Below are 26,151 nucleotides of genomic sequence, written 5' to 3'. Positions count from 1 at the left end.
AAGTCTGACTGGAAAAAAATTTCTGAAAAAAAAAAAAGATAAATTGGGAGAAAACTTTAATTTTCCTGCCTGTAACATATATTAAATGACCATTTGAAAGTCAAACAAACTTAAAAGTATCATGAGATTTAACCACCATTCCAAACTCTGGCAAATTGTGTCAAGAGAGTACCTATGGAACGTGAGTGCGTCAGCAGCTGGGCAATATCCCGGTTGATTTTTCGAAGGTACTCTTGACATTTTTCCCACAGACCTCTACGCATGCTTGACAATCCAGAGACAAACAGGAAGGCCATTAGAGGATTGTTCAGAAAGAGAGTGAAGAGGCTACCACGTTGAGACTGATCTGAAATAAGAAATAGGTTACATTGGGAGAGAATGAACTAGGAAGATCATCCAATTGTTTGTAATTCCAGGCTATATTATCCAGATGATCTCAAGTCTTTCATTCAAGTCAATGGAGACCACTTGTACACAAGAATGACAAAATAGGCTCTGAAGTAAATTCTCTCTATCTTGTTTGTGCACATTCACCAACCTTAACATATATGGTCTACAGACTTTCTCTCCATGCTGTGATATTTAAATTTTACCTTTCTTATTTAAAAGCTGGATAAGCCATTTTATTTAAACAGACAACATTTAAAAGCATTTGCATACTTCCTTTCATGAACACTGAAAACCCTTTTTGTGGGCCATCTTTTCTCAATAAAAAGTCATTTGATAGTATGTGATTAAAAAAAAAACAGAGCATAATGATAAAAATATTTGGATGTGCAGTGAGTTTGAAACCTGGCTCTGTTACTTGTTTGACCTTGGGAAAAACACTTCAACACCCTTGGTCTGTTTTCTCATATGTAGAATGAAAGGGTTGAATGAGATGATCTCCAAGTTCTCTGGCAACTTTAAAATTCTGTGATCCTATGAACCCAAACTGTGGATTACTTTTCAAAAATTCTGACAAACTTAAATCTTGGGAGAGTTATTTGAACTAAAACATTACTGAAATAATAGAAACAGGGTAACAGGTCCCCAGTAGGAGACTTTCACCATTGTTTTAAGGTAAGTTCTACCATGTAGTAGAATGGATAATTTGATGCTTAGACAAATCTATTGAATGTTACTGCTACCTGTTTTTCTAATAAAGAGCAGAACTTACCTTAAAACAACGGTGAATAGTCTCCAGCTTCTCTCAGGCATTCAAATGCTGACCACCACTTCCTGTGTCAAACTATGTCAGCAGACTGGACTTCTGGCTGGGAAGTAGCAGTAAATTGCCATCTCTCACTGAGAGACACCAACACTATTCACAGTTAGGGAGACAGTGAAACAGTGAAGGTCCTGCTAAAACAGTTCTCAAAATCTCTCTGTGATACTAAACTTTGTTTCGTGTTCATCTCACCTCGTGCTAGAATGAATGAGTGGAATAAGACCTCACAAGTCCTGGCTGGTATTAGAGTGCATACAACCTGTGGATAAATTTGAATGTTTCTAATTTTCACTCAGTCATATGTTAAATGGGCAAAACATTCAGAGTAAGGCTCTCTTTACAACAAACATGTAAAAATAAATTATCAAAAACTCCTTTAAGTTCTGCCAATTTGACTATGCATAACACAGGAGACAGGTGAACTTCTTCAAGTCAAAATAAACAGTTTAATAGTTTAAATGGTGTGTTAAGTATATTGGGTAATCTCAGTAGAGATGGAAAAGATTATTGTTACTGAACATACTATCAACTGACAAAGACTCTCATTTACTTTTTTTCTCTAAATTGTTTTACAAGAGAAAGTTCAATGGCGGGCAGGTTTTATAGGAAATGATTGGTATAAAAAAACAAAAAGAAAGAAAATTGAAATGAAAAGTTTAGATGGAAGAGATGTTAAATCAAGGTGAATCCCTTGAATTTCAAAATAAATGCCTCATAAACAAAAAGCCCATAAACCATGAAAATTTCCAAAACAGCAGAGAGCAAAAACAATTATAATGATAGTGGATATTTCTTCTAATAATATTGTATGGTATTTTTTGGAAGATAGCTAGGATCCTAAAACTAAAATATTACCTGGACTCTCTGAACCAAAGAGTTTACTTTTAGCAAAGAGCTAAAATTTAGCAAACAGCCACACTGCTAAGCCAATTCCAGTCTTATATTTGCCACATGTTTTTTTTTTTTTATCAATGAGTGCTACATGTGCCCCTCAAAGAGGAAAATCAAGTTTAAAAATATAAAGCAAAAATAAAACAACAGTTTAAATCAGACCTAGGTATATTGCTACAAAACATACCTTGTAATGCTTTTGGATATGTTGTTGGAGAAAGCAAGCAGACCAGAGGTTGTCCAAATAAGTTTGTGAAATTCTGTAACATATAACAATTTAAAACAAGCATTAAGGCTTTGGCCAAAATTAGTTTCTCAGTAACATACCCAATGAACAAATTTGTTTCTCAATGATTAGGTACTTATAAACATATATGTCACATCAGAAACTATAACACTGATAATGGAAAGGCCAAAATTTTTTACTTGAGAAGGAAAGTAACCTGTAACACAATAAAAAAAATCACACCTGTGATTTCATTAGGTTAGGGAGCTCCTAACGAAATACATCTATTAATGCAGATTGGCATCTGTTTTGCTATTTATTTTCAGATAAAGTTGCCAGGGCACTGAAAGGTTAGATGACTTGACCAGGGTTACAAAGCCAGGATATGTCTGAGGCAGGACTTGCACCCAGGAGTTCTTGCTCTGAGGTTTGCTCTTCGTCAAGCTATCTATGCCAGTCTGAGTCTAGTTTTAAATACAGTAGATATTTATTCATAGGATCACAGATGTAGAGCTGAATATGACCTTAGATGCTAACCCCCTCATTTTATAAAGTAATAGAGGGCAGGGAAGATTAAGTTACAAACCCAAGGTCACACAGGTAGCAAGTTACAGAGAAGGGATCTGAGCCAAACTAGGATTTGAACCAAATTCCTCTGGAATTTTTTTTTTTTTTGCTGCTTTTTGAAGGGCAATTGGGGTTAAGTGACTTGCCCAAAGTCACACAGCTAGTAAGTGTGTCAAGTGTCAGAGGCCAGGTTTGAACTCGGGTCCTCCTGACTACAGGGCTGGTGCTCTATTCACTGCACCACCGAGCCACCCCACTCTGGATCTTAATCTTAACAGTCTTTTTACTACATCACACTACCACTATTCCCTGTTATTAAAGTCTTTCTGATGTAATTATGATCCAAATGTTCTGATGAACCAAAAGTTCAGTGGAAAAAATAGTAGCAAAAGTAATTAAAAACAATAAAAATCTAAGAAACTGTTTAGGAAAATCAGTTACATACACTCAGATTACAATTTCAGGTTAAGAAATTAATGTAGTAAATGACTCCATACAATTCAAAGGATTACCTAATAGGGCAGACAGCCTATGGGAGGGAGAATCTTCTTTTACTCACTCCCCATCTAGTGTCTATTTATTTACACGTATGAGGGAAGAAGGAGGTAGGGCAGTAACTGTCTGAATTCCTGAGAAGATCTGTCAGCATTATTGTCAAAGTATTTCAAAAGAGCCATGATTTTATATGTATGGAGGTAGCCTTCTGTTACTTGATGCAGCATACAGCCACATCATACTTTACCAGATAGTTCCTATGGCCAAAAATGTTATCACCAGATTCAAACTGGTATAGTACTCCCCACCCCCATGCCCTTGGACATGTCTCTACCCCAAGATAATTTGAAGTAATATTTATAAGCATCTTGAATTTTTAAAAAGTCACAACACATTAAAATACAGTTTTGAGTTAACAATTCAAAACAACAGTCACTAAGATAGTCACTTAAACTAGAACAACTCTCCAGTGATGAACATCTCTTAACTTGGCAAATTCTCTGTGTTTTTCTAGGCTGCTGGGATTTGCCAGAAATTATATTCTCCCTGTATTATCTTACAGATTCTAGGATCATCTCCAAGGTATGACAAGGCAGTGGAAGATGATTTTTTTAGCAGAAATGGTCATGGATACCCTAGGGAACCTTGGACTCTAGGCAATGGAGCTAATAAAATGTTGGGAAGAAAAAGGAGCATGATAGAATAGAACCCCTTCCCCTCAAACACAAACATATGAATGTCACTTTTGCATGTCTGTAGGCAGAGGGTGTTTTAAGTGTCAAATATAGTATAATTTAAATTATATAAAGTTACATATATTGTCCCTGCACCTAAAATAATTAGTCTATAATTTACAGTCTTCAAGAGGCACCTGAGTTTAAGTTATTTGTCCATGGTCACGCAGTTATGTGTAAAATACAGCATTTGAATCCAGGATTTATTAACTCTAAGTCCAGCACTCAGACCATTACATACTCTATATAATCTCTCTTAATAATCAAAACACATCAGAAATAATACAATGGCTTCCATTAAATAAAACAGAAGTAATTTGTCTTTCAGATTAAGTGTTACTCTCTATTGTCCTATATATTATGTCCAGTGGTGATTTTAAAAGCAGGTAGCCCCTATTCCAAAAAACCAAATTTATCAGCTATTCCAACATCTCCTTTAAATTTTTAAAGGCTTTTTATTTAATATGCAAATACAGTTGGGAAGGGCCAACCCAGAAGGAGTTACTAGTTAATGGCTCAATTTACAGTTAAGTCCTGAGCCAAGATGGTACCAAGAGAACAGGAACTGAGAAGTGGAGGGGATAATTCACGGAGAAAAGAAAGGAAGGCAGATGGAAAAGTTAAAGCAAAGACAAAAAATGCCTAGACAAGTTTGCTTAAGACCAATTCTACATTGCACCAAAAATCATCTAGCCTGCTACCTTTTAATAAATCAATAAGCACTTATTAAGCATCTACAACATTGCTAGGCAATGTGGTAGGTGCTGGAGTTACTAATACAGAAACTGAAACCTTACTCTCAAGAGAGCTTACATTATCAAACAAAACATATTAATACTGTACTACAGGTACATTTTAAGTACAAGTCTGTCACAAACAATCTGATTAATTTAACATTATTCAAAATCTAGGCCCTGCTCAGAGTACAATACGAACTGGTATAGTACTCCCCACCCCCATGCACTTGGACATGTCTCTACCCCCAAGACAATCTGAAGTAATATTTATAAGCATCCTGAATTTTAAAAAAGTCACAACATGTTAAAATACAGTTTTGAGTTAACAATCCAAAACAAGAGTCACTAAGATAGTCACTTAAACTAGAACTACTCAAATTCCTACCTTGACCTCTACCCTCAAGGCCTGAAAAGGCTTCTTTCCAGTGCTTAACACTTAATAGTTTCTGAATAGAGAAGGGATGATCACAGTATTATCCCTTCTGGTGACAAGGAAAGTAATAATGTTTATTAGAAAAGATATATTTATCCTTCTACCTTAGCCTTTGTTATTGATCTCTTATTTTCCTAAAAGGAAAAGTCTGAGAAATGTTTTAGGCTGGAGAAAATATTTCTTCACATTTGCAGCTGAACTAAAAAGGTTTTTGACATGCTTCAACACATTCTAACAAGGGAGGCAAGTATATACATGTGTGTTTGTATGTGTATATATATGTGTGTGTGTGTGTGTGTGTGTGTGTGTATACACACACACATATGGATAGGGAATGGATTTGTTATTTCATTGGTATAAGGAACTCCCAATGAGCAAACTTCCTTTAAAGGTCAGAACCTTCTCTGGGATTTGTCATCTTAGAGAATTGCCTAGAGCAGTTATGTCATTTGTCCAGCCTAGGTTGGCATAGGGAGACAAAAAGAGAGGGATGAAGGGAGGAGTTGACACTATAACCTCACTCTCATCTGAACTAGTTAAAGGAAGGAAGAAAAAATAAAAGCAAACACAAACACACCCATTTGGGTACAGAGATACATTTTGCTCAAAGGGAAACAAACAGGAGGGAAAGGGGAGAAGCAGGGGAATTAGAAGGACAGATTAAGGGTGAGATTAAATCCTACGCAAAACCAACTGACTAAGGATGTAAAAAAATATTTATGGCTCTTTTTGAGGTAGCAAAGAATGGGAATTTAAAGAGGTGCCCATAAATTGAGGAATGGACAAGCCAGTAATGGTATATAAAAGTGATGGAATATTATTGTGCAATAAGAAATGATAGGATTTCAGAGAAACCTGGGAAGATGTGTATAAACTGATACAAAGGAAAGTGAATAAAAGCAGAAGAAAAAGGTATACAATGTAAACAATATAAAGGCATTAAGTCTGAAAGATTTGGGAATTCTTATGATTGTAATTACCAACCACAATTCCAGAGGACTAATAAGGAAACATGCTTCCTACCTCCTGAGAGTAAGGAGGACTAAAAGGGCAGAATGAGACAAATGTTTTGTTTTGTTTTGATATGGCCAATGTGGAAATATTTGTAATGGGGTTTTTTTACTTGTTTTTTTTCTTTTTGCTCTCAATGGTAGAGGGTTGGAAGGGGAGGGTGAAAAGGCCCTTTGTTTTTCTGATTGGAAAAAAATGTAACAAATATTTTAAAAAGAGGAAGAGAGTAACAAGGAGGAAAGGGTAGTCCACATGTTAAATGCAACAAAGTCAAGAATTACTGAGAAAAGGTCATCAGATCAGGCAACTGAGAGGTCATTGATAACTTTGGAGATAGTTGTTTCATTTGAATGATGCAGTCAGAAGCTAGACTGCAAAGGGTTGAAGAATAAGTGAGATGAAGGGAGAAGCAACAATGCAGTAGAGTAGGCAGCTTTTTCTATTAATTTAGCTGAGAAAGGAGAGATAGAAGATAACTTGAGGGATAGTAGAATCTAGAGGAGGCTTTCTAAGAATTGAGGGAAATCTGGAAAATGAATAAAGTAATGAATAAGGAAATAATAAATGAATAAGGAAAATGAGTTAAGGGATAGTGAAGAGTCAAAAATACCTTCAGAGGCTGCAAACCTAAGTAAATGAAGTATGCCATCCCTGATTGAAAACGAGTAAGGTTAGAAGAGGGGTAGGCTTGGGGAAAATATAACAGCCATTATGATTGAGATGCCTCAGGAATATCCAGTTTTAATAGTCTAATAAGCAGTTTGTGACCCAGGATTGGAGCTAGAGAGACTAGGCATGTGTGTGTGTGTGTGTGTGTGTGTGTGTGTGTGTGTGTGTATCTATCGATCTATATGTGAAAGTCATCTGCAAAGAAAACATTAAACCTACAGGAGTTAATGAGGTCACCAACTGGGAGAAAAAAAAGTGGATACAAGGTGGAGCTTTAGGGGACACATAAAGACAGTGAATGTGACATGAACAGTAATAATGCAAAGAAGATTTGAAGAATGGTTAGCTTAGACAAATGGGAGGAGAAATAGTACTGTCACAAAAACCTAGGGAGGAAAGAGTATCCAGACAGAGAGGATGGTCCACACTGTCAAATGCTGCAGAGAGGTCAAGGAAGATGAGGAAAAAGTCATTATATTTAGCAATTAAGAGAACATTGGTAGTTTTGGAGAAAGTATTTTGAAATGACCAATGAGGCTGGATCATAAACAACTAAGGAGTGAGAAGAGAATAATTTCTAATAGATAGAAAGGTTTTTCTAAGAGTTTGGTTAAGAAAAGAATCAGAGATGAAGGACAATGGCTTTAGAGGACAGGAAGGTCACCTAAAGTTTCTGAAGGTTTTTAAGCACCTGGAAAACTGGGTGTGTTTTTAGGCAGAAAAGAAGAAAACAGTATAGAGGAAGAGCCAAAGATTAGGGAGAGAGGGGATTACTGGGAGGGCAGTCTACTAAAACAGCTGTTCAAGGATCTATATAAAGGGATAGGAGAAGGGTCACCTTTTCAGACACTGGAAAAAAGGAGGCTAATGTCCAATCATTTTAATAAGTAGGGGAAGGCAATACAAGAGAACTTACAGAAAATGGCTATCCATTTTCTTAGAAAAGGCTTGAAAAGAAAAGAGAAGGTCTGAAACTGTAAGCAGTGTGATGGAGAATCAAATGGGGAGGAGTAAAAAAAGATTGCCTTACTGCAGCAAGTGACAAGTGGAGATTAAATAGTATAATTTTAAAATTAAATAGCATAATTTAAATAGTATAATATAATATTAATCATAATTGGATCATAATCCAATAATTTGCAAAATGAGAAGGTTGGTACAGTAGGGTCTTTATGTACCTTGCAGCTCTACATCTATTATCCTATGGCTATTAGCCAGAGAATGCAAAATGTAAATTACATAGGACTACTACTACTAACAGCTCACATTTTCATAGCACTTTAAGGTTGATAAAATACTTTCTTTACAATCCAAGGAGGGAATAGCGCAAGTACTATTACTGGCTTTTTGTAAATGACAACATTTAGGTTTAGAGAGATTAAGTGATTTTATTTAAGGTTACATAACCAGGAAGTGGCAGAATTGTATAGAACCCAGTCCTTTGGATTGTCCAGATCAGTTAGCCAATAAACATTTATTAAGCACCTACTACGTGCCAGGCACTGTACTAAGTACTTCAGTCTAATGTAGACTGATGGAGACAACACGCAAAGAACTAAGTACAAACAAGACAAGTTGGAAATAATAAACAGAAGGAAGGCACTTGAAATTAAGGGGGATCAGGAAAGGTTTCCTGTAGAGGATAAGATTTCTTCTGGGCCTTTATAGAAGTCAGGGAAGCTAGAGGGCAGAGATGAGGAGGAAGAGCATTCAAGACATAGAGGACAGCCCAAGAGAAGGCCCAGATTTGAGAGATGGAGTGTCTTGTGTGCAGAACAGCAAGGAGGCTAGTGTTTCTAGACTGATGAGTACATAGGTGGGGGAAAGGGTGGGGAAGTTCCCCCCCATCATGGGGCATGTGAGGAGTAAGACACCAGGTACCCCCTTAACACCACAATGCTTCTAAAAACTCAGGTTGACAATTTTGTGATAAACAACCAATTAGAGAGGTGCAAATAATAATTTTATGGATAATGAAGCCGAGGATCGGGGAGGTTAAATTACTTCCATAAGCTCCCAATTAGTGAGTGTCAGAGCTGGAACTCATTATCAGATCCTCACACTCCAAAATTTAGAACTGAATTACAGTATCCTCTTTTCTCTTTGTCATCTGTTAGCACTGTATAGGATCACAAAGCTAAAGAAGGAAGTGACCTTACCATCTAGTCCAACTCTCTTTTTATGGATGAAGAAACTGAAGCCCAGAGAGATTAAGTGCCTTGCTCACAGTCATAGTTATTAAGCAGCAAAGCCAGGATTCTAACTCAGATAATCTGACTCAAAATTTATCCCTCTTAGTTACCTTTCAGCAAAAGTAGAATAGTAAAGGAAAAAATAGCCAGTAGGTGGAGCTGTGGAAGCATCCTTTGAATAAGCTGCTTCAATGTTCACAATGTTCACAATGATGGGTGGAGAAGAATCAGGTGAAAATAGTTGGGGCAGCTGTGGGATCTGCTTTATCCTGATAGTGACTGGGAAATGTGAGGTCAAGCAAATTTAGATTTCATACAGTGGAGTCTGGGCTTCACAAAAACAGGTGATAGGTAGTTGGTAAAGTACCAGGCAAATGGAGTCCAATAATAAGAGTATACAGGATCTGAGCTGGGCAGAGGAAGATTAGGCAGATATATCAGAGATAAGTGTTGGGAGTGTTAAGGTTGGGGCGAGTAAATCTAAAACCAGGGTCAGAAAAAATACTTGGGTATTTCCCAGGCTTTCATCAGAGCTTTGAAATCAAGTGCTGAAGGGCCACTAAAGTTCATTTTGTCTCCATAAAGTAGGTCATCTTAGCCTTAAGGGGAGATCTTCAGATTTTGAGTCCCAGAGTGTGGAATGTAGGTATGTGGAGGTCAGATTCCCTAGGTCTTTTCCATCTCTAATGAAATTCAAGGGCTTCCAGAGATCCACATGGTGTGCTGAAAATTTGAGTGGAAAAGAAAACAAAAATCCTCTAAATTTAGTTAGTCCCTATAGATTAGGTTCAGGAACTTGGGTATTACCCTGGCCTCTAACACTGACCCAAGCAATAGAGCATCCCCTTACATGTTCTTCTCTTGATCTAAGATTAGTTTGATGGATTCACTTTCAGTGTCTCTTTGTGAAATTCTTGTCCGTGTCCATATGTAAATCCTCCACAGAAGATTCACCTAAAGCTCCGTGGTACCTTTGCCTCTGATTCTTTTATTATTTAGTGGATAGACTCCATCTGCTACATCGTTCTCACTCCATAACCAGCTCTGCTTCTTTTCTGGTTATACATGTCCTTGATGATGTTTCTTACATCATATCAGAGACTCTCAGAGGAGGAAGAGTTCTCAGAGCTTCCCAGGTTCATCTATAACTAACAGAAATGCCCTCTAGAACACAGGTTTCAAACATGCACTCAGGAGTGAATCCAAATCAGATTAAAATTAGGAAATGTTTAACAAAATAAATAAATATATAACACAACACAGATGATGTTCTTTTGTGGTTTTCTAAGTCAACATGTGGCCCACAGTGATCCATTTCTATATGAGTGTGACACCACTGCTCAAAAAATATCCAATATCAAACAAAGATAGTGGTTAGTGACTCCCTGCATAGAGATGCTCTGTCTACCTAGCATTAACAAGAGTGAGGTCTGTCAACTTCCAGAGACCTTTACCAGAATATGAATGAGAACATTCTCCAAACTGCCAAACCTGATAGATAACACATGAGGACAAAACTATATAACCAGAAGAAAACTAGATCACCAAGGAAGAAAAGAAATAAGCATTAATTAAATACCTACTATGTGATAAGCACCATACTAAGTACTTTAAAACTATTATGTCATTTGGTTCTCACAACAACCCTAGGAGGCAGATGTTATTATTTTATTTTATAGAGGAAACTGAGATAGGCAGCAATTAAGTGACTTGCCCAGGGTCACATTATTAGTAAGTGTCTGAGGTACAGAATTTGCACTGAGATTGTCCTGACCCCTGATCCAGCCCTGACCGAGAAGAAAACCTGAATACCTCTGGGCCACAATGGTACTTCCACCTCTATTCCAATCTAAGTTAAATGATTTGGAGGAAAAAGGAAGATATGGAATGTGAACAATTAGCTAACAAGATGGTATTTGAAGAGGACTTGGATTTTTGGAGCATGATTTAAAAATAACAAGCTCTTAGAAAGGGAGAGAGTACACCAAATGAGAACTAGTAAAAACATATTTGCCTGAATGCCTGTGAGAAAGCAATAAAGCCCTGCCTTGAGATGTCTGGTTACAAAGGATGGATAATAAACAGGGTGAATGAGACATAAGAAAGGGAACTTTACCTCAAAGTTAACAAAAAGAATTGGTAGGATGGGGCTTATAACATGGTAAGATATACTATGAACAGATTTTTTAAATGATGAAGTAATATTATATATTTATATCACATTATATTAAGAAATCCAGATACACAAAATAAAATATAAATGGGTTCACAATCTAGATATAAAGGCTGATACTGTAAGCAATCTGGGAGAGCAAGGAATAGTTTATCAATCAGATTTATGGAGAAAGGAAGATTTTATGACCAAACAAGAAATAGAGAGCATTACAAAATGCAAAATGGATAATTTTGATTACATTAAATTGAAAAGGTTTTGTACAAACAAAACCAATGTACTCAAGATTAGGAGTGAAGCAGAAAATTGGGAAAGAATTTTTATAACCAGTGTCTCTGATAAAGGGCTCATTTCTAAAATATATCTGACTACACTAAAATATACGAAGAACTGAGTCAAATACATAAGAACATAAATCATTCCCCAAATGATAAACAGTCAAAGGATATGAACAGGCAGTGTTCAAAGGAAGAAATTAAAGATATCTATAATCACATGAAAAATGCTCCAAGTCACTAATTGATTAGAGAAATGCAAATCAAAACAACTCTGAGGTAACACATCTCACCTGTCAGATTGGCTAACATGACAAAATAGGAAAATAATAAATGCTGGAGAAGATGTGGAAAATTGGAACACTAATGCATTGGTGGAGTTATGAACTAATCCAACTATTCTGGAGAGCAATTTGGAACTATACCCAATTTGGAACTATAAAAATGTGCATACCCTTTGACCCAGCAATATCACTCCTAGAGCTATATCCCAAAGAGATCACAGAAGTGGGAAAGGACCCATATGTACAAAAATATTTGTAGCAGCTCTTTTTGTGGTGGCAAAGAAATGGAAATCAAGGGGATGCCCATCAATTGGGGAATGGCTAAACAAGTTGTGGTATATGAATGTAATGGAATACTATTGTGCTATAAGAAATGATGAGCAGACAGACTTCAGAAAAACCTGGAAAGATGTATAATGAAGTAATGCTGAGGGAGGGGAGCAGTAGCAGGGAAATATTGTACACAGTTACAGTCACATTTTGTGACAACTAACATTGATAGACTTGGCTCTTCTAAGACAACTCCAAAAGGCTCATGATGAAAAATGCTATCCACATCCAGAGAAAGAATTATGGAGTCTGAATGCAGATGGAAGCAAACTACTTGCTCTCTGTTTTGTTTTGTTTCTTCTTTCTCATTGTTCATTCCATTGGTTATAATTCTTCTTTATAACTTAACTAATGTTTAATTAAACTAATGATTAATGTTTAGTCAACTTCAGTCCATATTTGTAGAACCTATATCAGATTGCATGCCACCATAGGAAGGAAGGGGGGGACGAGAGGGGGAGGAGAAAATGTGGAACTCAAAAACTTGTGGAACTGAATATTATAAACTAAAAGTAAATTAATAATAATAATAAAGAAATCCAGGTACATGAGAGAGAACCATTTGAGTAAGGCTCAAGAGAATTTTTTTTAAAACATAAGTTATATTGTCATAAGAGAATATTACTAATAATTTGGAAAGAAGGAATTATCTGAGGAGCTTGGGAATCAGATCATAAACTTGAAGGGAAAGTTACAATAATAGATAACTGTATATTGAAAGTTAATACAATTTGAATATCAAAAAATCTCCACAGATTAGAACAATGGATATATCAAATAAAAGGATATTAACATAGATAATAGCAAAGTTCCACATTTGGGCTAAAAAAATTAATTTCACAAGTATAGGATGAGGGAAATGTGACTAGATAACATTTCCTGTGAAACAGGTCTGGGAGTTTTAGTGAACTTCAAGCACAGCATGGCTCAACAGTGTGACATGGCAGTCAAAAAAGCTAATTCTATATGAGGCTGTATTAATAAAGGAAGAGTATGCAGAACAAGGAAGGTAATAATTCCATTATACTCTTCCCTGATCAGTCCATGTTTGCAGAAACCCTTATGGGCACAATATTTTAGGAAAGAAGTAGACAAGATGGAGTACGTTCAGAAGATGGCAACCAGGATGGTGAGAAGAACATCCTGTCCTATGAGGACAGGCTAAAGAAAAGGAGCCCATTTAGTTTGGGGAAAAAACAACTAAAAGTAGACATAATAGCCACATTCAAATATTTCAAGACCTATCATTTTCTAAGTGATGTTAGATTTGTTCTTCTTGGTCCAAGGGGTCAGAACTATTAGTAATGAATGGAAGTTACAAATAGGCAGATTTTGACTTGATTAAGGAAAAACTGTAGAGCTTTCCCAAGTTAGAATGTATTGGCAGGGGAGGTCATAGGTTGTCCTTCACTGGCAGTCTTTAAATGAAGAGGTAATGATCATTTGTTGAAGATTACAGGCACTAAAAGCAGAAAGAACTTCAGGTAACATCTAGTTTAACCTATACCTGATCAAGGATCTCTCTTCTATAAAATCTCTGTGAAGTGGTCACCCAGTCTCTACTTGAAGACCTCCACCGAAGAAGAATCTATGACCTCAAGGTACAGCCTATCCTTCTTCTGGAGAGTTTTAATTATTGAAAAGTTTCATGGAACTAAAATCTGATTCTCTGCAACTTCTACCCACTATTCTTAGTTCTATTCTGGAGCCAAACAGTATATCAAATCTTTCTTCCATGTGTATGATAGCCTTTCAAATACATGAATACAAGTATGACATGTCACCCCATGCTATTACCCTCCCCCTACACCCAATACTTCCTACTCTCCAGGTTCCCCCACTTAATTATTTCACCTGAGCCTTTGTGACATGGTCCCTGGCTTCTTCATCAACAAATCACCCTTCTCTGGACAAGCTTCAACTTATCGGTGTCCTACATGGAATGTGGCACCTAGAACTGAGCATAAAATACGGTATCTAGGTGGAGAACAGCAAGATTAGCACTTCCTTAATTCTGGATGCTATGATCCAAAAATCACATTAGATTTTTTTAGTAGTCATGCCATCCTGTCAACTCATAATGAATTCCCAGTCCTCTGCTACATCCAGATCTCTTTTCATACAAACTATCCAGCCATAGCTTCTCTATGCTATACTTATAGAGTTGAGTCTCTGAACTAAAACAAAACAAAACCCAAACCCTCTTTATTGTCCCTAAATATTTCTGAAAGTTCCTATGTTTTTACTTTGCTGATACTCTTCTAATAGGGCTATGTCACTTCTTCATATTTATCCTTGGTTATATAGCCCTTCTATCTTTTGCATGTGTAGTTTGAAAAATTTCAACACCTCAGAAAAATCTGTTTAGTTACAGAGATCACTTGCATTATTTTAGGATCATTCATCTTGATCATTTTTAGATTTTTTTCAGTTTCATTTTTGAGACCTATTTTTCTTAAGGCATCTTCACTTTGAGAATCTCTGGCCAGATCAGAATCAAGTATTCTTTGAATCTTTTGGGATATCTGTTAGTTTAGTTATTTTTAAAGCACAGGGTTTATGACTATGTCATACATTTGTTTCCTTATCTATTATAACAATGTTCAAGATTCCAAGGAGTCCCAATCATTTTCACTTTACTCTTTTCTACCTTATTGATCAGAATGATGTATAAAGAAGCAGTTTTGGGCACTGCTTTCTCTACCATCTATGAGCTGAAATTGCTATGAAAAACAAGCCAGTAATCTACAAGATGCATTACTTTGAACAAATTGAGACTACTGGCAGATGCCTGTAGATTCCAACTCATCCACTGCCAATATATCTTGCCTCTCCAACATTTAGATCTTCGTAAGAGGAAAGCTTCTGCCCATAAGGTCCTCCTTTGGCAATATACCCAAAGGAAAGAAAACTCAAATTGTTTCTTCTCATGCATAAACATGTTAGCATTTTTTTCATACCACTGTATCGTGAAAGCATACTTTTTTGACTGTTTAAAGAATACAATTCAAGCAAACTAACTCATAGAATATGAAAATTATATTCTTAATCTAGATGGCTTCGAAGTCCTTTCCAATTGGAGGGCAAGCCCCCAAAGAATCTTAAAAAGGAGTGGTCAGGGAGGCAATGTCATTGAAGACAAGAAAGAGTATCTAGGAAGAAGGGGTGGTGGTTGGCAAGCTTCACTGACATTAAGGTAGGAGTAGGGATGAGAAAAAGCCATTGATTTAGCTATTAGAGATTACTGTCTGCCTTGAAAGCATTTTTAATTGTGAGGCAAAGTCAGATTGCAAGGGATTGAGAAGTGAGAATTGGTTAAAAAAAAATTGGAAGAGGTTAAGTAAAGAAGATTCTTTGTCAGAATTTGGCCACGAAAGGAAGGAAACACAGGGTGATAACTTGATATTATTGGGTCAAGTGAAGGTATTTTAAGGATAAGCAATGTTTGTAACCAGGAGGGATAGAGATGGTTACAAGAGAAAAAGCAAGGAAGGGAATGATACATGGGCCAAGCTCTTAGAAGATGAACAGGATAGATAATCAAGAACATAAAGATATGATAACCTTGCAAAGGTCAGAAGGGCCACTTCTTTCTTAAAATGGTAGAAAAACCACTTGATCAGGGCTCCCTACCCGCCCTGGTCCTGTGATAACTATAGTGGGGCTATGCTTCCACAGCAGATCACACAAACACAGGGGACTTGAATGAAAGTGGTTCCTTAGGCCAAAGTGAACTCACAGTACCCCAAAATGAAGTACCAGAAGACAGCCCAGACATGAGGCAAGTACTCAGTCCCTATTCAATCTGAGCTTAATCAACTAGAAGCCCAGCACCAAAGGTAAACTAACTTAACTAAATTAAATTACAGTTAACTATAACTAGTTAACTCATGTAGTTAATTTATGTAACTCAAATTAGTTACCTAATGTAGCTAAATGTAAATAATGTAATAAAATAATAATCATCTCTAGAAGTTACTTGTTCTAATACACATGGGTAGCACTAAGCAGGCAGGTAGCCCAATGGATATAGCCCTGGGCCTGGAGTCAGGAAGACATGAGTTGAAATCCAGCCTCAGATGCTTGCTAACTGTTAACCAGGCAGGTCAGTTAGCTTCTGTTTAATTCAGTTTCTTCAACTGTAAAATGGGAACAATAAGAGCACCTACCTAGCAAAGTTGTGAGGCTCAAATGAGATATTTGCAAAGCAATTAGCACAGTGCCTGGCTCTATATAACTGCTTATTCTACTTCCTTCCTTTTTAGATTTTACGATCCCCCAAAAGTAGTCATCCAAGTTTTATAAAAAGACCCCCCAGGGAAGGACAACCCCTCTGTGGCAAGAGCAAAAAGACATATCTTAACCCTTCCCCTTTTCCTTAAAAGTACTGAGTCATTCTTTGAGACTAAGTTGGTTCAGGGGACTAAAGGTTGTTGATGTTGCTGCCTCATTGCTTGAGCAAAAAGCAACCATGAGGAGCTGAAGAAGTGCCTGGAGATGTAAACTGTGGATTGTGACAGGTAATGCAGGCAAAGCAGTTTCCGTCAGCTAAATCAACTTGAGGTTTCTTCAATGGTTACCTATCCTTTTGCAGATCCTCCTCTTGCTATAAGTAAGTAAACTTTTTTGTTAACTGGCGGATGATTTATGAGTGTCTCATTTTGTTCCAATACTGAGTTAGGCACAGACAAAACAGCCCACTGCAAAGCAGCCCATTCTACTTTTGGACAGATCTACAATATATTCATTACTTCAAGATAACTGAAGACTAATCATAAGTACATTATCATTGTCTCTTATGGACAATTGAGGTTTCAATTTATTTGATGTTCACACAACAACAACAAAAGTCTTTTTAACAACTGAAAATTTTATAAACATTTTAAATGTTCAGAACTGAAACACCACTGAGGGAATACTTTACAGAGCTAGACAAGAATAACAAAAGGATCATGTGGGAAAAAAAAAAAAGGATCTAGAATTTCAATGGAAAAAAAGGACAAAGGGGAAATACTACTCCTAAGCCTCAAATTATACTATAAAGCAGTAATCATAAAAGAATTTTAATGGTTAAAAAAGAAAAGTAGAAGAGTAGAACAAATAGAAAAGCAGAACAAAATAAATAAGGAAGAATCAGAAATAACTGACCTCAATAACCCCACTGGATTATAAATTAAATTATTTGGGGAAGAATTTCCTATTTGCCAAGTATTGATGGGAAAACTGGAAAGAGTTTAGCAAAAATTAGGTTTAGAACAATCAGGCTTTCACTGCACTCCCTAGCCACTGGCTCCAAACCATGCCATTTCCACTCCAGTCATCATTCCCACATCTTCCCAATGGAACCATGCACTATGCTTCTGGAACTGACCTGGGCTCTGTTAGATAATCTTTCACTTTAGCTTCCCCAGAACCTGACCTCCTCCTCACTTCCTGGCCTCCAGCTCCAGAGCATGTTCCCCTTTAAGTGTCTTCCTCCGTTAGAATGTAAGAGCCTTTAAGACAGGGACTATCTTACTTTTTGGTTTGTGCTCCCAGTGCTTAACACAGGGCCTAGAACATCATAAACTCTTAATAAATTCTTAATCTATCTTATGCCATATGCTATAGTAAACTTAAAATGGATATATGTCCTAAATATTAAGATCATATCACAGTAAAAATTAGAAGAGAACCAGATCAAGTACTAGTTACAATTGTGGCTGGTGGGCAAATTCATCACCAAAAAAGAAATAAAGGAGATTAAAAGAGATTAAACAGATAAATTATTTGAAGTTTAAAAGTTTTCACAAAACTAAATTAAAGTAAATCAGATTATCTCTAATAAGGGTTTGATATTCAAGATATATAGACAACCAAAAGAACTTAGAAGAACAAAAGCCATTTCCCAATAGACAAGTGGTCAAAAGATAAGAGCAAATAGTTCTCAAATGAAGAAGTGCAAATTATTAACAATCATATGAAAGAAGGTTCCAAGTTACTAATAACAAGCAAAATACAAATCAAAACAACCCAAGGTTTAACTTCACACCCATCAAATTGGCAAAGATTATAAGAGTTGAGAATGCTAAGGCACTTACATGGCAAAGTAGATAGAATACTGGACCTCATATTAGGAAGGCCTGAGTTCAAATTCTGCCTCACAAACTCACTAACTGTATGCTTGAGCATGTCACTTAACCTCTGTCTTCCTAAATTTTGTCATCTGTAAAATGGTGATAATAATAGCTTCTATTTCCCAGAGATGTTGTGAGGATAAAATTAGATAATATTTGTTAAGTACTTTGCAAAGTACTTATAGGAATGCTGATATGAATGCTGCTTCTTCTTTGTCTTTCTATTATTATTATTGTTGTTGCTGTCATTGTTATGATACTAAATGTTGGAAGAGACAGAAAAACATTCTTGGTAGGGCTGTGAATTAATATCGACCCATTCTAGAAAATAATTTGGAATTATACTAAGAAAATGACTTAAAGGTCCATTCTTTTTGACTTAGAGATCCTACTTCTAGACATTTACCCCAAGGACATTAAATGTTAAAAGAAAAGTTCCACACATGCCAAAGTATTTAAAGCAGCATTTTTTGTGGTCATCATTGTTTTGGTGCTACAGGAGTTAGGTGGCAGTAGATAGGGTGCTGGGTTGGAGTCAGTAGGACTCATATTCCTGTGTTCAAATCCAGCTTCAGTTACTTACTAGGGGTGTGACTCTAGACAAGTCATTTTACCCTGTGTGCCTCAGTTTCTTAATTTGTAAAATGAGCTGGAAAAGGAAATGAGAAATGACTCCAGTAGCTTTGCCAAGAAAACTCCAAATGTGGTCATGAAGAATTGTACGTGACTGAAAAACGACAATTTTTTTTTATGGTAGCAAAGAACTGCAAACAAATTAGACGTCCATCGATTTGAAGAACAGTCAAAAAAAATTCAGTACATGAATGTAAAGATGTAAGAAATTACTAAAATGATAAATACAGAAAAGCAAGGATCATTTATATGAATGAATGCAAAATGAAATAAGAAAATCAGGAAAATAACATGCACAATGACTTCAACAATGTAAATGAAAACCAAAAAAATAAAATGAAACAGAATGCTGTAAAATTATAATAACCAAGCTTGGCTCTCCAAAAGAGATATGTGAATACACTTCCTCGCTGTTTTTGCAAGGAAGGAAGGAAGAGACCTTGGGTGTGGAACTACCAAAGTTAATTGGGACGTGAATGTTAGATATTTGTGCTGAACTACTCCCCCTCCCCTTGCATAATGTGAAAGCAGGTCATATAAAAGCAAAACAAATAAGTTAAATTTGGGGGGGGGGGGAAACTGGGGTTAAGTAACTTGCCCAAGGTTACATGACTAGTTTTTGTGTGTGTGTGTGGGTGTTAAGTATCTAAGGCCAGAACCAAACCTGGGTCCTCCTGACTCTGGGGCCTGCACGTTACTCAATGCGCCACCTAGCCACCCCAATAAGTTAAATTTTTAAAAGACTTCTAACTATATTACATATAAGTACCTTGATTTGAAACAGATGCATGATAAAACTCATGAATTTAACAATAGTAAAACTTCTATGCAATAAAACTGAAAGCTCATATTGACAGTAAAATCATCATTTCCCGAAACTAGCATAATAAGAGGGTTGTATTAAGAGCTGACCTAAGTGATCTGCTTTAGAGTAAAAAAACAGTGGCACAGAGAAATGATGACAAATTTTCACAAGTATGGAAATGTGAGTTATTTCTTCTGGGGTATATGTCTACCAACCTTCATGTGTGTCCTGCAGGTGGCAATATCATGAAGTGAAAACAAGGGAAACTTTTAACATAGGCTTTTAAAACAAGAATGGCTTCCATTTTAGAATCTGTTCATTTGAATAGGCAATACATTTTAATACATTTTCCGGTAAAAAATATGCTGAGAGAAGATAAAGATTAACTATTGTCTAATTGCACATTTCCAAAAACAAAAATTATCAGAAAGAGATGAGGGACAGCTTTTCTATTTTATTTTCTCACCAAATTACTAGAGAAGTACTGCAAATATACATTACTCTACCTAAGAATTTAGGTGCCTTTGCTTTAAGTCACGTGTATTAAGATCTGTTCTGCTTAGATTGTTGTCAGTTAATGGCATACTTTGTGTAAAAGCACAATACTTTGGGTGAATGGATTCTGTTTCTTTTTTTCCTCACCTACAGCCTCTGGCAAAGATGACAAGAAGCTAGTATTTGTTTAAAAAAAAAATAGACCAGGTGTGTCTGTACTATGTCAGTTAACCTGGTTCATATAAACCAGAGAAAAAACCAACATAAATCACATTCAAATCCAAACTCCTACATAATAATTTATAATACTCAGAGAAAACTAATTCAGCATAGGAACAGAAGAGGGCAGAACAAAATTTTTTAAATTACACTTAATCCAAGTACTATAGACAGTACTTAACTCCTGCTTTCCCCCCTCCCCAAAAGAAACATCGACAAAATAATATTCATGGAAAAGACATTATATGGTTGCATTATTTGGTACTAATCTAATTTAATTTATGAGTTCTAGTGGATTGTGTTTACCTAATTTACTTGTCATAAATTAAATGATAAAATGTTAGAATGGTTTGGTTGAATTAACCTAACATAGATACCAAAGTTTAATGGAGACTTAGGAAATGGAACACATTATTACAAAATAGTAGCAAACAGATTATTAATGCAACAGAAATAAAAAAGTGGCACAAACATCCACACTGGCATATAAAAGTGAGTGAAAAGGTAATAGTTTAAATAAAAAGCTACTTTGTGTAAAACAAGCTAAAAACCAATATGATCAAAGTAATTTACTTAAATTATTTGTACTTTACATGTTATATGCAGCTAGAAGGAGAGAAAAGGAAAAAAAAATTCAAAGTTCATTTCATGGAGAAAATTTAAAAGGCTAATATTCAAATGGCTGACCCCTGGCAGGAGGCTCCTCTTTTTTTTTGGAGGGCAGTTGGGGTCAAGTGACTTGCCCGAGGTCACGCGGCCAGTTTTTTTTGTGTTAAGTGTCTGAGGCCGGATTTGAACTCAGGTCCTCCTGACTCCAGGGCTGGTGCTCTATTCACTACGCCACCTAGCCGCCCCAAGGCTCCTCCTTTGAACAGAACACTACGTGGGAGCAAGGACTGGTTTCAGTGTTTAAGTTGTTCTGCTGCCTTCAGTAGAGTAGTGAAAGTCTAGGCAGACCAAAACATCAAAGAGCAAGAAAAGCAGCTGACACACAGATTTACAGGCAAATAGATTGGCATTTATGAAATATTAGTAGGGTCTTATTGTCATGAGAAGTTGATTGTCAAAAATGATTCTCCAAAAATCTTACTGGTGAGTTGGGAGTTGGTAACATTCTAACCTGGTAGCTTCCCAGTGACATTTCCTGAATACTAATTCTCTTGATAATGCTGCCTAGCTCCTGAGCTTCCTTCTTCCTGATGCTTTCTAAAAATCTGACTTTAGTCAAGTCATTCAACCTTCTAGGCCCCAGTTTATTCATTGGTAAAATGAGAAGGTTTAACCAGGTGGCCTTCAAGGTCTCTCCCAGCTTTAGAACTCTGATCCTATCCCAGCTTCAGAACTTTGATCCTATGAGTCCCAAAGTCATCTCTACATAAGCTACATTGCTGACACACTGGGATAGTGCATCAACATCTGCTGTATATTTCAATCTTCTTAAATCACCTCTTGCCATTAAAAGTTTTAACTTTTTAGTAGTTTCCTGAAAGTCAGAAATTATGAACAGACTGCAGCTGTCTGCTATGATGAGCCAAATGCTTTAAAAATGAGGCTCTGTGGATAATTATGTCGATTTTGACAAAGATGCAAATCATTTCTTGGCAAGGATCCATCTTTCTCATTACACTTCAATTCTTCAAAGGGGTTTCTTCTTTCAAAAGGAAAGAAAGAAGGAAGACAAAACAAAAAACCCCATCACAGAAGAGCTCAGAACATTTCGCCCTTACTCCAAGTAAATATACCACTACTACAAATGGTATGTATTACTTAAACATGTAACTACTACACAAGAATGATGAGAATTACAGGTTAGAAAATGTCCAATGCTCAGATCATAGAATTTCATGCTATCTCCTTTTCTGAACTGAGTTTTAGTCTTAAAATTGGAAAAGATGTTAGAGACATCATCTAAGTCAATTTTCCACCCAATTGGGTAATATATTCTACAAAATTCCTGACACATCATCATTCAGCATTTGCCTAAATACATCTAGGGATGGATAACTCACCACTTCAACTAAAGTCTGTAAGTTGTGAGTGTCTTTTTAATGAACTGCTTGCTATCAAGTCATGTTTCCCCCAAACTGTATCTTAGTTTATTTTTTAACTTACATGAAGGACATCTTTTCCATTCTTCTTTGAATATGGAAATGTTCATGCTTGTTATTATTTAAGCTTTAATAGAGAAAAATTTTTAAATGAAGTACTGGAGATATAAAGATTCCCATTAACTGAAGCTAATACAACAGATCACTAGTACTACTAGTTTTCATAATAACATCTCGCATTTATATAACACTTTAAGGCTTAAAAAGTGCTTTACATATATATCGTATTTAATGCTCACAACAACTCTGTAAAGTTGATGCTATTATCATATCCATACTTTACAACTGAGAAAACTGAAGCTGAGAAGTTCAATGACTTGCCTAGCTCATACAGTTAGTAACTGAGACAGGATGTGAACTCAGGTCTTTCTGACTCACAAAGTCCAACACTATGATACCTAGTTGGATTAAAAAAACAAAATAAAGGAATTTCTGTACATTAGAAAAACATTTTTCAACTTGTGCACAGGCATATTCTATTTTTTTATTTTACAACATCAGCTCATTCTTTTGTTTTGTTTGAGGTAAATTAAAAAAAAATATTATCTCAAAAGAAGCTAGCAGCCATCCTTTTCCACTCTTTAAAAAACAAAACCCCGAGAAATGACAACTCCTAATCTAAAAACAAACACATGGACACAGTTAACTTTCCTAGCAACTTTAAGACCTGAAATTTAAGGAACAGAATGGAATATCAGGGTATATACTAACAACTGCTTGATAGAAAAGCACTGCTAAAATTCACAGTTCAATCCCAAAAGGTAAAACTAAACATGGAAACCAGATGGGAAACATATATTTAGGGTCAGATCACTTGGTCAACAGATGTCCCTATTGCTCCCTAGAAATAAATCTGCAGATTCAAGGTTCTCTGATCTGGTCATAAATATAAGAACATACAATGGAAAGTAGGTAAAAGTGGCAGCCCTGCATACCCTGCATATTTTTTAGCATAATGTTCACTAACAAAATAATTCCACACAGATGCAGTAGACTCCAGAGTTTTTGTTGGAATTTTTCTGAGAATTACCTAGTTTGAATCATAATAATGATTGAGTTATGAAGTGTTCAACTACTATAAAAAACTAAAAATTTTATTTATTAAAAAAACTAACACTCTGCCTTCACAGTGTATGACAAAGGATCTTATTATTTCAGTATCTTGTGCTATAACTTTCTTCTATTTTTGTAATAGTTGAAAAATTGATTCACGGTTCACAAGCCACTTTAGGCCCATTATTTCATTTGATCTTCACAAACATAGGGAGAGGGCAGGTCAGACATTAATATCCTATTTTATAGATAAGGAAACTAAACCTCAAAGAAGATAAATGACTGTCCTGGGACATGTAGGACAATAGGCTCACAGAAACTTGAAAGAAAAGAAACTAAAAAGACTATCCAGTCCAACTTCCTCATTTTGCACATTAGGAAACTAAGAAAGGGCTGGACCAGTTATAGGATTTGTGTAAGCTGACCGAAGGTTTTGACTTAAGGTCTACTGCCATCATCATCCCACTGTTATAACTGAAAAAAAAAAACCTTAATGGTATACTTATCTACAGTCATACATCTATATGCCAGGACAATCATTTGAATATGCTATACGGCAAAAATATGGCACAGCAAGTTCCCTCAAAAACTAAAAGTAACTTGATGGTGGTAAAAAAAAATTTTGAAAAGTGAGAAAAAAAAGAAAAAAATTCTCTGCAATATTCCCACCTCCACAAAAGCAGACATCCTAGGGTATATAACATAAATAAACCTCCCACCAGAGATCTTGGAAATCTTGATTTTTTTTTCTGCAGGATTTATTACTTTCCACTGAGCGTCCATTCATGCAGTTTTCTTCGTGTTTCTATTCATAGCATCAGATCCTTACTAGCATGCACAACCTCAAAAGAAAAGAAAGACTAAATACAAACTGTGTAAAATAAATAAAATAAAATAAAATAAAATAAAGCAAGACACAAAACACACAGTAAAAAGAAGGGAGTCCTGGGACTAGTATTTAATGACAACATGCTATCACTAGCTCTTGCTGGACTCACCTTATATGCAACACTATTAGACGAGTCCACAATGATAAACAGAGGTTTTCTGGTGAAAGGATAGAGATCTCCAGGATGAAGGCTAGGAAGAGAAATAAAGAACTCAGTAAGCCCAACCAAGTCAAATATTACAGGCTTTGTTCTCTTTATATGGGGTAACCCAGATAACTCTTATTTTTAAGCTAATACATAAGTAAAAAAACTGTTAAATTTTTGTTAGTTTTAATTTTTATTTTGTTTATATATTCACTTTCAAATTTTTTCACTCCCTAACCCCCTCACCTGCCCATTGAGAAAGAAATATAATACCCACAATCATGTAAAGCATTTCTGCATTAGGCATGTGGGGGGGGGGGGAGGATGGGAGGATAGCAGGGCCTAGAGGAAGAAAGAAAAATAAAGAAAGGGAAAAATGTTTCAATCTGCACTGTAGTCCATCAGTTCTCTATCTGGAGGTGGATAGCAATTTTTATCATGGGTCCTTCAGAGTTGTGGTAGATCATTGTGTTGATCAGTTACTAAATTTTTTAGAGTTGATTTTTCTTACGATATTGTAGTTACTGTGTAGACTGTTCTCTTGGTTCTGCTCACTTCACTATGCATCAGTTCAGACAAATCTTTCCAAATGTCTCTGAAAACATTCCCTTCATTAATTCTTACACCATAATAGTATTCCATGGCCATCATATACCATAACTTGTTCATTATTTCACCAATTGATGGTTATCTCTGCAACTTCTAATTCTTTACCACCACAAAAAGACTTATATAAATATTTTTGTACATGTGGGTCCTTTCCTCCATTTTATGATCTCTTTGGGATACAGACCTAGAAGAATATGCACAGTTTTATCACCTTTTGGAAATAGCTACAAATTGTTCTCCAGAAGGGCTGGACCAGATCATAGCTCCACCAGCAGCATATCAATGTACCTTTTTTCCCACATGCCCTTCAACATTTGCAGTTTTCCTTTCATGTTATGTTAGCCAATCTGGTGTGTTGAGGTGGTACCTGATAATTGTTTTAATTTGCATTTCTCTAATTATTAGTGATTTAGAGCATTTTTTTCATATGACTATTGATAGCTTTGATTTCTTCCTCTGAAAACTGCCTGTTCATAACCTTTATTAAGGTTTATGACAATTTATTAACTGTGGAAAGGCTCCTTCCTATTTTTGTAAATTTGTCTCAATTTTCTATATACCCAAAAATGAGACTTTTATCAAAGAAACTTTCTGCAATTTATTCCCTGGTTTCCTATTTTTCTTCTAATTTTGGCTACACTGACTTTGTGCAAAAACTTTTTAATTTTATGTAATCAAAATTACCCATTTTACCTTTTGTGAACCTCTCTATCTCTTGTCTGATGATGAATTCTTCCCCATCTGTAGATCTGAGAGGTAATTTATTCTATGTTCCACTAACTTGTTCATATCACCCTTTACATCTAAATCACGTACCCATTTTAAGCTTATCTTGGTACATGGTTTGAGATG

General features: G+C 36.0%; 1 protein-coding gene across 5 annotated transcripts in view; it reads right to left on the bottom strand.

Moving 5' to 3' along the window:
* The window catches only part of SCAI (suppressor of cancer cell invasion), a 206,783-nt gene that overhangs the window by 19,275 nt on the left and 161,357 nt on the right, over positions 1–26,151 (bottom strand). For all 5 annotated transcript variants that reach the window (XM_069082770.1, XM_069082771.1, XM_069082772.1 and 2 more), the window contains 3 exons: positions 24,655–24,736; positions 2,289–2,361; positions 173–346 (listed from right to left, as the gene is read on the bottom strand). In XM_069082770.1, the coding sequence (XP_068938871.1) occupies positions 173–346; positions 2,289–2,361; positions 24,655–24,736 (329 nt within the window). The remainder of the gene's footprint in view (positions 1–172; positions 347–2,288; positions 2,362–24,654; positions 24,737–26,151) is intronic.

This window comes from Petaurus breviceps, unplaced genomic scaffold, assembly GCF_028583685.1.
Source record: "Petaurus breviceps papuanus isolate PSGF00001 unplaced genomic scaffold, PetGlider_PUasm1.0 171, whole genome shotgun sequence".
NCBI classification, from domain to species: Eukaryota; Metazoa; Chordata; class Mammalia; order Diprotodontia; family Petauridae; genus Petaurus; species Petaurus breviceps.
The sequence above is the reverse complement of the archived record's forward strand: the minus strand, read 5'-3'. Positions and strand labels throughout refer to the sequence as shown.